General features: G+C 42.7%; 1 protein-coding gene across 4 annotated transcripts in view; it reads right to left on the bottom strand.

The window, feature by feature from the left end:
- TMPRSS7 (transmembrane serine protease 7) overlaps positions 1–15,578 on the bottom strand; it is a 66,208-nt gene that overhangs the window by 41,938 nt on the left and 8,692 nt on the right. For all 4 annotated transcript variants that reach the window (XM_045011040.1, XM_045011019.1, XM_045011026.1 and 1 more), the window contains exons 2-3: positions 7,918–8,119; positions 6,950–7,080 (exon numbers count right to left, since the gene is read on the bottom strand). In XM_045011040.1, the coding sequence (XP_044866975.1) occupies positions 6,950–7,080; positions 7,918–8,008 (222 nt within the window). In that variant the 5' untranslated portion in view covers positions 8,009–8,119. The remainder of the gene's footprint in view (positions 1–6,949; positions 7,081–7,917; positions 8,120–15,578) is intronic.

Raw genomic sequence — 15,578 nt, 5'->3', positions numbered from 1 at the left:
TTGATGAGTTTCCCCTATTTCACTGCCTCTCTTATGAAAGCCATATATTGCAGTGACCTTTGAGCCAGAATGGAAGGTCAAAGAGGCATCATTTCAAAAACATTATACAGGGGCAAAAGAACTTCCCCTCCCTACTCGGTGTGTCACATTAGACTATTGCATTTTATTTTCTCTATGTTTACATGAATGATTCCCTTCTCAAGCAGCTAAGATTCAGGTGAAAAAGCAGCAGTCACCACATGGCCTTTAAAAATCACATTCTTTTCCTTTTAAAAAGTCCTATTTCTCCTACCCTCCCCAAAATTAAATTCTGTGGAATGGTAAAGATCATAACTGGGTGTGACAAGGGGATGAAGGCCACTTATGAGAGTGAGACACAAACAGAGCTCACACCTGGACTTAGAACCTCCAATCATCAAGCGGCGTTTGTAACTATTTTTTTCCCCAGGCGTGTCTACACTCAAACACCTAGGGTGATCAGATGTTCCGATTTTATAGGGAAAGTCCCGATTTTTGGGTCTTTTTCTTATATAGGCTCCTATTCCCCCCCCACACACACACACACACTGCATCCCAATTTTTCACATTTGCTGTCTGGTCACCCTACAAATACCCACCAAAAACATGTGAAACAGAACAAGGAAGTTTAACTTACCCACTTGCAAGTATTTTGTGAGCCAGATCTTATAGTTACCCTCCTCCCCATCATGCTGCTACTTATTACAGAGGTGCAGTACATCCATATATATATGGATGTACTGTGGCAACTTATTTCCATGTGTGTGTGTGTGTGTATATATATACACACACACACACACACACACACACACACACACACATGGAAATAAGTTGCTAGTAGATAGAGCTCCAGAGCATGTAACAGTTGCTGGGTTTTGCAGGAACAAGAATACTAGTGATGCACTGCAAATGGCTTCCAATGACTGCTCTTTTCAGTTTTGCCAACTTTCAACATTTTATCATTAGTCTCTTGCTATATTTAGTTGACAATTCATAGCTTTTATATGAACGCGTAGCCGTTTCATTTTTAAAAGTTTCTGGTCCTCCTGGTTGCAGGAAAAACTGCAATATGTTAACAAAAAGGCTGAAACATCAGAAAACAAATAAAGACCTAGCAGATACTCTTCAAAATCTCCTGATTTGTTGCAGCCTGATTCATGATTGCTGAATGCTTGTGGCTGACAATGCTGCCATTTCTGAACACTAGACTTCTCCCTCTCTAAATCTTCACTATTTTCCTAAAACAATTGCCTTCATGTCTCCACTTTCCTCTGAGTCACAAACTCTTTTGTTTGACCATTTTCCCTGAGTTCAGCAGATCTACCGTACTATGGAATGCTCTGCGTGCTGCTCCTGTCTGACTGGAGCAAAGCATTTTGGGAAGAATAATGCTTCTTCAAAACAGGCAAGCATTAGGAGGAAATTAAATGCATTCAAGAGCTCTAAGGACATTACTGATGCTGCAGGCCAGGAAACAGGCAACAGATATCAAATCTTCATATTCAATATTTCAAGCTTAATATTAAATGGCAGTTCATTTCTGAAGAGTGACTCTAAAAAAGGGGTTTATGGGGTTCCATGTTGGTTTCTTTTCAGTGTCTCCCATATCAATGCATCCATTAATGGATGCAGGATTGTGTGAAAGGTTTGTAACCTTAAATAGACACATCCTGAGTTTAATTTGTAACAAACAAGACTCAAAAGCAACCAGGTCTTTCCTTCCTTCCACATGGCTGGTGAGACAAAGGCAGATAGGAGACTAATGGAGTTCGCCAGCTGATATTCTACACAGAAGCACTCACTATGGGAGGAAAATGGCATGTCACCAACACCACTGCTAGCTCTTCCTCTGCCTGTGGGATCCCGCACCAGACATCTTGATCCTAGAGGCTTCCACCTAGGCCCTGGTTTTGACTTGCTGGGCGTGCGGCCTGCACATCCCCACTGACGAAAGCCAGGCAGAGGGAACCATCAGGTGTGGGAGGGGTCTGTCGGTGCCATCCCTCAGGAAGCAGGTAAGCCAGCTGCAGGAAGAGGTGGCTCATCTTTGTAACATCCAGGAGCACGAGGACTACAGTAACAGGATGTGCGTGGAAACATCTGGGATGGAACATGATAGCTGACTACAGATGACAACAGTGACGGAGGAGGAGGAGGAAGAATTGGCTGGTGTATGGGATGGAGACTGGCTGCTGGCCACTTCGGGCAGTGGACAGCGCTCCACCCACTACCCAGGCCCCCTGTCCATCAAGGTGAAGAACTGGTAAGCTGTGCTGGCAAGGGAGAAAGGAACAGGCCCCAGTGGCTGAAAAGAAGCCACCCGCCCCCAAGGCTGGGAGGCCCTTGGCCACTAAACCCAAAAGGATGAGATGTAGGGTGCAGTTGGTCAGGGACTCTCTTCTGAGGGGGATGGAGACATTCATCTGCCAACCAGACACAGTGTCCCAGCACGTGTGTTATCTGCCTGGGGGCCATGTCAGAGATGTCACAGAGAGGTTACTGAAACTCATCCATCCTTCTGACCATACATCATGCTAGTCCCATCCACGTGGGAACTACTGAGACTGCCAGGTATGACCCCGAGTGGATCAGAAGTGGCTACAGGGCTCTGGGAACAAGGGTGAAAGGCACAGGTTGTGTTCTCGTCCATCCTCCCAGTTGAGAGTAAGGGCCCAGGCAGGGACAGGTGCATCTTGGAGATGAATGAATGGCTGCACGGATGTTGTCAATGGGAGGGGGCCTTGGCTTCCTTGACCATGGGATGCTGTTCGCAGAAGGTGGTCTACTGGGAAGCGATGGGGTCCACCTGACCAAGAAGGGGAAGAACATCACTGCACACCAACTCACCAACCTAAAGAGGAAATCTTTAAATGAGGTTCAAAAGAAGCAGATTACAAAACCCCACTGGTAAGTGTGTGTATGTTTTATATTATATAAATATAAATAAAAAGAGATATTAGCTACCTATATGCGAATACAATAAGTATGGAGAACAAAAAGGAAGAACTGGAAGTTAGTACACAAGCTAAATTAAGACTTAATTGGCATCAGACTTGGTGGGAGAAGTTTCATTATTGGAATATTGGCATAGAGGGCTATAGCTTGTTCAGATAGGACAGGCACAGTAAAAAGGGAGGAGATGTTACATTATACATTAATATATACACTTGTTCTGAAGTCCAGAAGAAGATGAGAGGCTGACCAGTTGAGTCTCTCTGGATAAAGATGAAAAGGAGGTGATGTTTGTGACACTGGCAGACAGGGGCCAGCTCATGCCAAAGCCTCACTGAATACTGACAAATGCACAGCTAGAAATCAGTCTAGCTCCCCTATTTTAACAATACAAACACACAGGTATTAGATTTATAAAATGTGTTTAGACCTGATGAAAAGCTTGTGAGTTGCTGAATGCATTAATCTCACTTATAATAAATACTGCTTTATAACATGAGATATAGATAAGTGTTTTGCTCTGTAACTATAAAAGTGTTTGTGATGAAACCAGAAACTCACACTGTCAGGAGAGAAGCATTACCAACTGTGAAATACTAGTTTACTATGAGAGTTGTCATCTCCTGCCCAACAACAGAAGGCCCATAGACATCAGACAAGCCATTGTGGAACATCAGTGGACAAAAGACATTGTGGTTTGCTCCCCCCATACCATGAAGAGGAGATGTGCACAAACACCAACTTGAGCTCTGGGACAAGGGGATAAAAATCCCTGTCAAGAAGAAATTGTATCGTTATGCTTCTTGGAATTTGGAGAGAGCAATATTTCTAAGCATATGCAAGGGATCCCCAACCTGCATATGTCCTTTAGGACAAATGAGTTTGCATATTACAGCAGCTTCTATTACTTTTTGGAACCTAAGACTATAACTCATTTGTGTGTGACTATTTACCTGCTTTAATCTTGTAAATATAGTTCTTTTATTTCTTTTTCCTAGTTAATAAACCTTTAGTTAGTTTATCATAGGCATGTCTATCAGCAATGTCTTTGATGTGAGATCTAGGGTGCACTTGACCTGGGTTAAGTGACTGGTCCCTTGGGACTAGGAGTAAGTTGAATACTGTTGTACCAAAAATCACAAGGGCCCATCCTGTCACAAAGGCAGACTTGCCTGAGTGGCAAGACAGACTGGAGTGTGTAACGGGATTGTCTGTGACTCCATTTTAAGGCTGTTGCAATGCTTGAGGCATTCACACTTGATACTTGGCTAGTGAAATGTAAGTATAGAACTTAGAGACAGTTTGGGTCTGGTTTGTAACAGTCTCCCCTGAGATCGATACTCATGTTCATGAGCCACCCTAGACATGGTCACAATGAGGGTCTACTATAGACCACCAAATCAGGAAGGGGTGGAGGATGTGGGATTTCTAGAACAAACCACAGAAATCTTCAAAACACAAGACCTGGTAGTAACGAGGTGAGGGACTAAATACCCAGACATCTGTTAGAAAAAGTAATATGGGGGAAGAGGGGAGAACACACAAAATTTAAATAAGTTCTTGGAATGTATGGGGACAGCTTGTTTCAGAAAGTAGAGGGAGTAACCATGGGAACTGCCATTTTAGACCTGATTTGGTAGTGATAAGCAATTTGGGTAAAAGTGATAATGAAATGATGATTTCATGAGTTCAAGGGAAAAAAAGAATGAGAGCAGAAAAATAAGAACAATGCACATCAAAAATGAAGACAGACACAGAACTGGTAAATAAAGTTTCTATGGGAACAAAATGTGAGGGAAAAAAGGAGTTCAGGTGAGGTGGCAGTTTCTCAAGGAGACACTATTACAGGCACAACTGCAAGCTATACTGATACGAAGGAAAGACAGGAAGAATAAGAACAGACCAATATGGCTCCATCAGGAGCTTTTTAACAATAGGAAAAATCAAAAAGGAATCCTACAAAAAGTGGAAACATGGATAAATTGCTAAGGAGCAGTGCAAAAGAATAGCTCGAGCGGATAGGGATAAAAATCAGAAAGATTAAGGCAAACAACGAGTTAAACCTAGCAAGGGACGTAAAAGGCAAGAAGAGTTTCTTTAAATACATTAGGAGCAAGAGAAAGATGCACGAAAGAGTAGGTCCTCTACTTAGTGGGGAAGAAGAGCTAATAACTGATGACATCAAGAAGGCAAAGATGTTTAATGCTTATTTTGCCTCAGTTTTTCCCCCCTCCATTCCTCCCCCCAAAAAAAAGGTAAATGTTGAAACAGATGCTAATATTAATCATGTTGAGTAACAAGGAAGGAAGGAATTCAAGCCAAAACAGGGAAAGAACAAGTTAAAGTTAGATGCATTTAGTCAGCAGGGCCTGAAGAAATTCATCCTAGAGTACTTAAGGAACTAGCTGAAGCAATCTTGGAACTGATAACAATTATCTTTGAGAACTCTCAGAGGACGGGTGAGACGAGACCCCAGAGAACTGGAGATGGGCCGATGCAGTACCTATCTTTAAAAGAGGAACAAAGAGGACCTGGAAATGTATAGACTAGTCAGCTTAACTTCAATACCCAGAAAGATACTGGAACACAAAATTATTAAACAATAATATGTAAGCACCTAAAGGATAATAAGATTTTAATGAATAGACATCATGGATTTGTCAAGAACAAATCATGCCAAACTAACCTAATTGCTTTCGTTGAGAGGCTTACTGGCCTAGTGGATGGGGGAAGCAGTAGATATATTTTGATTTCAGTAAGGCTTTTGACACAGTCTCACATCTCATAAGCTAAGTATGAAAATGTGGTCTAGATGAAACTATTATAAAAGGTGGGTGCACAACTGGTTGAAAGACCGTACTAAAAGAGTTATCATCATCAATGGTTTGGTATCAAACTGGGAGGACATCTGTAGTACGGTCCTACAGGGGTCAATCCTGGGTCTGGTACTATTCAATAATTTCATGAAATGACTTGGATATCGGCGTGGAGAGTATGCTTATAAAACTTGCAGATGCCACCAAGCTGGGAAGGGTTGCAAGTACTTGGGAGCACAGAATTACTGATCTTCATAAATTGGAGAATTGGTCTGAATTCAACAAGATGAAATTCAATAAAAAACAAGGAAAAATCAAAGGCACAGCTACATGACGAGAAATAACTGGCTAGATAGCAGTACTGCTGAAGATTACCTGTGGGTAACGGTGATCACAAATTCAATGAGTCAACAATGTGATGCAATTGCAAAAAAAGGCTAATATTTGTATTGTAAGGTGTATTAACAGGAATGTTGGATGTAAGACATGGGGAATAGGGGGTAATTATCCCGCTCTACTCAGCATTGGTGAGACCTCAGCTGGAATACTGTGTGCAGTTCTGGGTGAAAAGATGTGGCCAAATTGCAGAGAGTAACGACAATGAGAACAACCAACAAAGCTAAAAGGTTTAAAAAACCTGACCTATGAGGAAAGGTTAAAAAAACTGGCCTTGTTTCTCTTGTTTGAGAAAAGAAGACTGCAGGTGGGGGCGGAGGGTGGACATTTGATAACAGTGTTCAAATATGTTAAAGGGCTGTTGTAAAGAAGACAGTGATCAATTGTTCTCCATGTCCATTGAAGGTAGGACACATAGTAATGGGTGCAATCTTCAGCTTGGGAGATTTAGGTTAGATATTAGAAAAGAGTTAAGCACTGGAATAGGCTTCCAAGGGAGGTTGTGGAATCCCGGTCATCTGGGTTTTTAAAAAAACAGATTAGACAAACACCTGTTGGAAATGATCTAGATTTACTTGGTCCTGCCACAGAGCAGCAGGTTGGACACAATGACTTCTGAAGGTCCCTTCCAGCCCTACATTTCTAGGATTCCTCCAGGCGGAAAACCCTTTATACAGCCAGTGTCACTGCCAAAACTGAAGCTTTTTCTAATATCATTCATGGCTCTGAACTGTTTGCTAACACTGTAACATGATCTATGTTCTTACCACTTGCTGCACATTCTGTGCCACTGAGAGGAATTCTCTTGACTCCTTCTGCCTGTATTCCGGGAGAAATTCTATGTTGGCTACACGAAATAATCCAACGAAATACAAGGCATCTTTGTTTTCTGCTTCAACTGCAAAACAGATAGAGGAAGGTTAATTTCTTTTTTTAAAATCCTCTTTTGATAGCAACTCAGCTAGGGGAAGTATGTAACCCACACACTTTCTGGGTATGGTGTTCTGTCCCATCTAGTGGCACCAAGACCACTTAAAGAGAAATAAAATGAGTCTGCCTACAGCCTTAGCTAACAGACAGTTGGCTTTTAGCTCATGCGGTAGAGGCTCATGCATTAAGCTTCAAAGGTCCCCGGTTTGATCCTGAACACTGATGACCGGGGTCTAAGTGTTACATGAGCATTCACGTTAGCATGTTAGCCATCATGAGGAGAGCATGCTTTGCATCTCTGTAAAGTGGCTGATGCTTGGAGCTGCAATGAGTTATTCTAGCAGCAGTCATGTCTCACATTCAACTGAAGCAAAAGTCACTGTGATGCAGGATCCAAGTGTACATCTACACTGCAATTAGACACCTGCGGCTGACCCATGCCAGCTGACTTGGGCTCGCTCTAAGAGGCATTTTGTTGTGGTGTAGATGTTCAGGCTTGGGCTGCAGCCTTCCACCTTGCAGGGTCCTACAGTCTGAGGCTGAACATCTATACACAATTAAATGCTCCTTAGTTCAAACCCTGCAAGCCCAAGTCAGCTGGCATAGGCCAGTCAAAGGTGTCTAATTGCAATGCAGACATACAATAAGGGACAAAGGAAAGCATCCTAAAAGACTGTCTTGAAACAATTCATGTGCAATGCAGGAAGAGAGACCTCGGATCAACTGAGGCCCTAAAAGCAGGTTTACTGAGTGCCATCAGTAACATACTGATGTGTGAAATATGCATGAGCTTTCAGTAACTCACCAATGAAGAGCCACAGTAAGGTCCAAGTTATAACACCTATCACAAACAGAACCAGCGTAAAAAGAATTATTGTATTTTGAAAATTCCACATTGTTCTCTTTACTTTTCTCTTAGATTTGGATTTGCCACAGTTTTTCCTTGCAAGTATCTTCTTTGCCAACTTCTCTTCTGCATTTACTATTTGGACTGAAATATTTGATACCTAAAACAAAACAAACAAACAAATAAAATCAATGTGCAGTGAGCCACGGGGAACATTTCAAACAGCGCTTTAGCTAACCTGTACCCAGGAGAGGATTTTTCTTTACACATTTTCCCCCTAAGTTACTACACAAATCCAACATATTATTAAGGCAGTATTATATCTAGGAACCTCCCTTCGCTCCGCCGCATGGTGTAGGGTCCAGTTGTGCTAAGCATATACAAACACAACAAAAAGATGGTTCCAAACAATTTACTATCTAAACAGTACGTATGCAACCCACACTGCATTTGTGCATGACCAGCCCCCGCATGGGGGAAGTATCGTTTTGGCAGGAATAGAAAAGTAAAGAGACAGCAGCTACTGCAGCTTAGGGTAGTAGTAATAAAAAAAGCATCACGGAACAACGTCGCCTTTCACAGTGCAATGGTAGATGGAGCTGTGAGAAAGCAAGTTTTGCTTTGAGAATTCTTTGCTAACCAATTCCATTTTGGGTGGAGCTTAGCAAATAGGTATCAGAAAATCCTTTCCAATCCCTCGGACTATTGGTTATGTCCTTTTTTGTGTATTTCAGCAGATGAGCTATAGAATGCAAAAAGCAGCAGCAGAAGGCAGAGTGGAAGCTCAGCTAGGAGGCATTAGCGCAAATTGTAGCAGAGAAGGAGGTTTGAGTACAAAACTAATTTTTCCCTTACAGAAACTGCCTTTCATCAGAAAAACCATTTTGGGAAGAAATACTAAGTATTTTGCTTGTTGCAAACCCAGCCAAGTTCACACTGGTTCTACCAACAACAGCGGTTTGTTTTTCTGTGCAGCTCTGGTTAAGAGCAGCATGTACATCCATAGCTTAACCACCAGCCTAAGCCAGACTTAATTGGCTTTTTAGTTACAAAAGCAGCTGTATGTTAACTTCCCTAATATGTTACTCCGTTTAATAGAAGGGCTCTTGACATCATTACAGAAGGAACAGATATAATACAATACAATTGCCTGATGGGCAATTCTCAGATGTCTCCAGACTTAGACCATCCTTAACTTTGTTTACTACAGATGTAGCAAAATAAGAAGGTATAAAATGCCTGTATTTAACCCTTAAACATCTAGCATTGAACCAGTCTATTATGTCATGTCAGTTTCTAAATAATTAACAAAATCAATTTTCTATACCCTTATGGAAAAGTACTATAGACTTAACAGGCATCATCTCTTTTTTTAAGCTATCCTATTTAATACAGTAATAGAGAAAGCTTAAAAAAATAGAAAAAAGGATATTGTTGTCTATTTGACAGCTGCAGTTGAAAAACTTACTTGAAAACTTTTAAGTGACTAGTAAATTTGGGTGTCCAACATGACAGCTTAAGGATCCGATCTTCAGAAAACACTCAGGACACATCATATTTAAAAAAAAAAAATAGAGTCGGGCTCTTTTAAGATCTCAAATAGGGCACCCAAAAAAATCACAAATTGCACTTACAGGTCAAGATTAGGCTTCTTAGAAGCCTAGTCATCTTGTTCCTATTAATTTCTTTAGGGCCTAATCATAAAGATGGGCATGTTTAAAAGAATTTTAGTGCAGGCAGGAGATACATGTACTCCCTCAAACTATAGGAATGCATGATGGCTACCTAATATTTGCATTGTTAATGAGTGCATGTGTAAATTCATACTTCAGACTTGTTGATCAGTCTGTTAGCTACCATCATTTTATCTGGAAAAAAATTAACTTAATGTATCAAGTCTTCTGTGCATGGCAAGCTTTTGTGCATAATGCCAGAACACCGAGTTGATAACAGCAGCGCTAATGGCTAAGATGTATATTTAAACACTATGATTTACTGAGAAGAGTTATTTAGTTTAAGCCAAAACATTTCATAGTAATAGAAGCACTAAGAGTTTAAAACATTGTGGATTAGGTTTTCTATTTTATTCAAACCATGCAACTTTCTCCTGCTTCTGGTCAATTTTTGCACTATATAATGCAGTTCAGCTAATAAAGCAATTTAAGTATCACAATACACTAAATTATTTAATGACTCCTCATTCTTTCTGCCACATGTAATCTCCAGTGCAGTGATAGCCTTAGTTATACATTTGAAAGGTAGCTATACTTAGATAAATGCTGGATTTCTTTCCTGGAAATAGATTTCTTAGCAGAAACCTGCTCCTTGTCATGAAACCAGTCTAACCCTTACATACTGTCATATAGACATTTCAGTTCTGTCAGTAAATGCTCATTGCAATGCATCAGAAGACAGGAGAATAGATTGACTTGTTAATTCAAAGCGATAAAACAAAATTAACAATAAACATTTAGAGGTTGTCAATTTATGAATAGGTTTAACCCTCTACGCACAGTGCACAGGTCTGGTACAATAGTGGAGGGCACTTAAATCACCTACGTACACTTAGGTCATCTTCAGGTTTGGCGGACGCGTGACTGTTTTGTTCATCCATTCTGGAGATTTACTTGTCTAGTTCACTCCAGGTTTAAAACAGAGACGCTGCACCTATTCCTAGGCCATATTCCCAGCTCTGTTCTAAGGAGAACTGGTACCAGTGTCCAGGACAACTTGCTAAGGAAGGCATCAATTTACATTCATGAATTTCCAATTGTAATTTCATCTGCCTTGTTGCTCCGTTGTGAGCATTAAAAGGACACTATCAAGTAACTTTAGTCTCCAAATGTTTGGAGGTTTATCTACAACAGCTATCTGTGTTTCTAAATGGTGAATTATTTCAATGCCTCCTTTAAGTAAGGTATAATGTCCAATGATGTTATAAACGTACTAAAAGAAACTCACTACTTGTGATAACATTTAGAGATTCCTTAAATCTTCTTCAAAGATAAATCTCTATTAATGTTTTCCATGAAAAAGTAAAATTTGGCAAAAGCTATTTGCAAACCCTGGTCAAATTGCCAAAAAAGTCGAAACCATTCATTTCAGGCCTTTTTATACAGCTGCTCACTTGAAAAAATTAGGGGGGGTTGTTTTTTTTTTGTTTGTTTTTTGTTTTAAAGAAAACAAAAAATACAGGGATGGGGGCAGGCGGGGGAAGGGAATGTCTCAAACCTGAAATGAAAAGCTGATAAAATGTTGTTACAGTAAGAAAGAAAGAAGGAAAGAAAGTAGTAATTTTGGTTTGAAGCAAACTGATCTTTTTGCCCCTGATTCTTCAGTTCAGCCTCCCCAAAACACACACAAAAAAGGGGCAATTATTCACTTAGCTCTATTAAAAAGACAGGTACCCCAGCACTGGATGGGTAAGGAAGAACTAAGAATTTGACAGACTTTCTAACAACAGCCTTGCAGAAAAGAGTTCCATAGAAAGTGAGAGTGGCTCAGACTAACAATCTGTCTAAGCCAGTATAATGTTTCGGGCAGTAACCAGTACTAGGTGATTCAGAAGAAAGTGTACAATGTACCTAAAAGTAAGATTCTTCCCACATCTGTCTGATAGGGATTGGCTTATACCCTGAAGCAGAAATGTTGTGTTTCCTTTCTGTTAGTTTTCAGCTTAACGTAACCATAGCTGCTTTCACCCATGTAAATTGAAAACGTAAAAACTCTTGGCCTCAATTATGCCTAGGTAACCTAGAAAAAGAAAACTTATGACTTATTACTACAAACAACAGAAAGGATGAAGATAAAACCCTCTTAAGACTGTTTTCAGCGGTGAAAGTAAGCCGGTCCGGTCAGGTGCACCGGTAAGAAAGTACCGACCATACCAGCTGGACCGCTGATGGAGGGGTGGCGGCAAAGGGGGCAACTGCCCTGGGGCTCCAGCAGTGATTTCAAGGGCCCGGGGCTCCTGGCTGCAGCTGGCATCACTGCACCACTTAAGCTCTTAGTTAACTTGTCACTTTTCTGACTTAGTAAGGTGCTTGACTTCTCCCCAAAGACCTTTGATGAAACAAAATATATTCCGATAGACAACACCATCTTGGCAATTGGCATCCGGAATGAAAAGCTATCGATCCCTTGTCAAAAAGATCCAGACACTACGCCAATAGTCGACAGAACACACAGTCTGAAATAAAGCAGCCGACTTGCACTGCAGTTTCCCTGCAATTAGCTCTGTTGCACAGACTTAAAACAGAGGTTGGTTACTTGTATCCCATTATTTTCAGTTAATGCAGGAAGGGTAAGCGAGCACATCTCCCAATGAAGTGCCCATTCATCTCTTTGTGACATTCCAAGGACAGAGTTAATCAGTTAATATTTATGCATCACTTGCCTCTTATTGCACCCACCAGCTGATTTTATTCTTGATTTCTCTGTTACTCATATGAAGTTACATATTTTCAATTGACTAGGTGCAGCAAAGCAGCCAATAACTTGAGTGAAAATGATTGGACATAAATAAAGCAAAATTCTGTCCCGTACAGCAGTGCTTCTCAAAGCCGGGCCGCCGCTTGTTCAGGGAAAGCCCGTGGTGGGCCGGGGCAGTTTGTTTACCTGCTGGGTCCACAGGTTCGCCCGATCGCGGCTCCCACTGGCTGCGGTTCACCACTCCAGGCCAATGGGGGCTGCGGGAAGTGGCATGGGCTGAGGGATGTGCTGGCTGCCGCTTCCCACAGCCCCCATTGGCCTGGAGTGGCGAACCACAGTCAGTGGGAGCTGCGATCGGGCGAACCTGCAGACACAGCAGGTAAACAAACCGGCCCGACCGGCTTTGAGAAGCACTGCTGTACTGGGTTTGAGAGTTCATCTGAACCCTGGTGTAGTCACAACATTAAGCCCTTTTGTGATGGGGTGTCTTCCCCACACTGGCAGAAAAGGGGTTAAAAGCAGCCCTAGGGAGGCTGCCCAGGAGGCAGTCAATCACAGAAGGGCTTATAGGAGCAGCCAATCAGGGCCAGGCTGGCCCATATAAGAAGGGCTGCAGAACAGAGCAGATCTGGAGCTTGAAAGGAAGGGAGACTGGCTGCCTTGCAGGCAGAGGACAGCAAGCACCCTGGACCAAGCAGTGCTGCAGGCAAAGACCCAGAAAGCTAAAGGCAGCTCCTGACAGGCCACTGGGATCTGCAGACTGAGGCCCTGATACAAGGGCAAAGAGGGTGCTGGAGCCACTGAAGGAAGTGGCTAGACCGTAGGCTGCAATTTACCAGTGAAGGAAGTGGCTAGACAGTAGACTGCAGGTTCCCCTGAAAGGGGGAGAACAGAGTGTGACACAGCCAGAGGGCAATGTCACTGAAGAGGACGCCTTGGGAGTGACATGGGTCCAGGAACAGAGGTGACAGCAGGTGAGACACCATTGGAAGAGGCGTAGTGCTAATTCCCCAGCCAGCCAGTAGGGGGCACTGCAGTGGTGAGTCACACCCCATCACACCTTGCTATGGGATTTGCTGCACTTTCCAGAACGTAAGAGTAGGATTTTCCAAGGAGCTCAGCGTTGCCATGACACCATCTCAGTGAAGTCAATAATAAAATTTTCATTCATTTCACAAGAAGAATGTGAATGCTTTGGAGAAGTCTCCTGTAAGATGCTATTCATACTGCCCAGCAAAGCCTTTCTAGTCTTTCAGCTGGTGAAGATGTGCTGACATACAAGCTCGAGTTCTTTCTACTCAATTGCACAAGTTTAGAAAGGTCAGGCCTGGTTAGAACTTCAATAGGAGACATGCCAAGAACGTCCATAAGCTACAGTGTGTGGGTATCAGTGATTTATTGTAGGTGACCTCCTTTCTGGTAAATCAATACCCCAAACTGGTGTTGAGAGGTACTATTCTGCTCACGCCTCCACCACTTGTCAGAACTGAGGTTCCTAATAAATTCATGATATTGCCAATCCTGCAATACTAGGTTTCCACCACAATTTTGACAGCAGGAGCACCCTGCCATCAGCGCTGCACATGATGGGGCTCCTGCTATCAGCGTTTCCAAATGACCACAAATAATAATGGTCCATTGTTACTTTTCCACGCCTTGTCCACAACTCAGCTGCAATTATTTGACAATTATCCTGCGATTCAAGTAGGGCCTTACTTATAAAAGACCCCAGGGCATTTCCCATAGATATCAGAGCATGCACAACATTAGTGTCCTGACCAAACTGTAAATACCTTTGTGCCACCCCACAGTTGTCTCTGGAATTTGACTCTTTCACCGAAGTGAATGTGAAGTTGCTTTAATATGCCTGGAAGGAAACCACTCCATTGCAAGTTCTGCCTTGATTAAATCCCTGTCCAATTCTGCCGACCAACAAGCCCCCAGTAAACTCTGAATTGCCTTTTCCTTCAACCCCATCTTCTTCCTTTTGTTTTCTTTGTGTATCGTATTAGGGTGACGTGCATCATATAAACTCCTATATAGAAGGGAGCTTGTTTCCACTTTAAGCTGAAACAATGAAGCAAGGGCCTGATATTTCTAAAGACTTTGGCAAGATCTTCGGAGCACTTACTCATAGGTTCCAAGGCCAGAAGGGACCACGGTGATCTAATCTGACCACCTGCCATAGGACAACACCAGCCTTAGGACATCCCTGAATGAACGGTGAAATCACATAAGGATAAACCAAAGCAACAGCTCTGCCAGCTTGGAATCAAGGAATAGATTAAGGAGATTTTAATACAGAACGCCCTAAACTTTCTCCTCCCTCACATAGGTTTCAGCCTCCTGATGTTACCATCCAAGTGCTTTACAGCAGTGCTTCTCAAAGCCTGTTCGCCGCTTGTTCAGGGAAAGCCCCTGGCAGTCCGGGCCGGTTTGTTTACCTGCCACGTCCACAGGTTTGGCTGACTGCGGCTCCCACTGGCCGCAGCTCACCGCTCCAGGCCAATGGGGGCTGCGGGAAGTGGCACGGGCTGAGGGATGTGCTGGCCGCCCTTCCTGCAGCCCACATTGGCCTGGAGCAGCGAACCACGGACAGTGGGAGCTGCGATCGGCCGAACCTGCGGACACGGCAGGTAAACAAACCGGCCCGGCCCACCAGGGGCTTTCCCTGAACAAGCGGCAGCCCGACTTTGAGAAGCACTGCTCTACAGTAATTTCACTCAGCTTCCACGGCAGGGAAGAACTCTTCTGTTTCATTTTCTGCTGTCAGTACGAAGGAGAAGCCACACAGCCAGCCATCTGCTTCCCTCAGGAATGTGCTGTGAACCACATATAAAACCAGAGTCAGTGTCCACAGTTCAAGAAAGAGGTTGATAAATTGGAGAAGGTTCAGAGAAGACCCATGAGAATGATTAAAGGATTGGAAAACATGCCTTATACCGATAAAGCTGAATAGATGACTCAAGGAGCTCAATCAGAGAAAAGGTTATTGGGGACTTGATCAGCCTATAAGGCCCAAATCCACAAGTGAGTTTCAAGTAAATGGAAGGTAGGAGCCTAAATTTCTTTGTGGATATTCCATGTAGGCCTGTGTACCTCCATGGAGAACAGAAATCTGTTAATACAGGAAAAATCAGTCTAGCAGAGAAAGGTGTAACAAGACTCAATGGCTAGAAGCTGAAGCT

Source organism: Mauremys mutica, chromosome 1 (genome assembly GCF_020497125.1).
Source record: "Mauremys mutica isolate MM-2020 ecotype Southern chromosome 1, ASM2049712v1, whole genome shotgun sequence".
Taxonomy (NCBI): domain Eukaryota; kingdom Metazoa; phylum Chordata; order Testudines; family Geoemydidae; genus Mauremys; species Mauremys mutica.
Note: the sequence above shows the minus strand (reverse complement) of the source record. Positions and strands in the feature narration are given on the sequence as shown.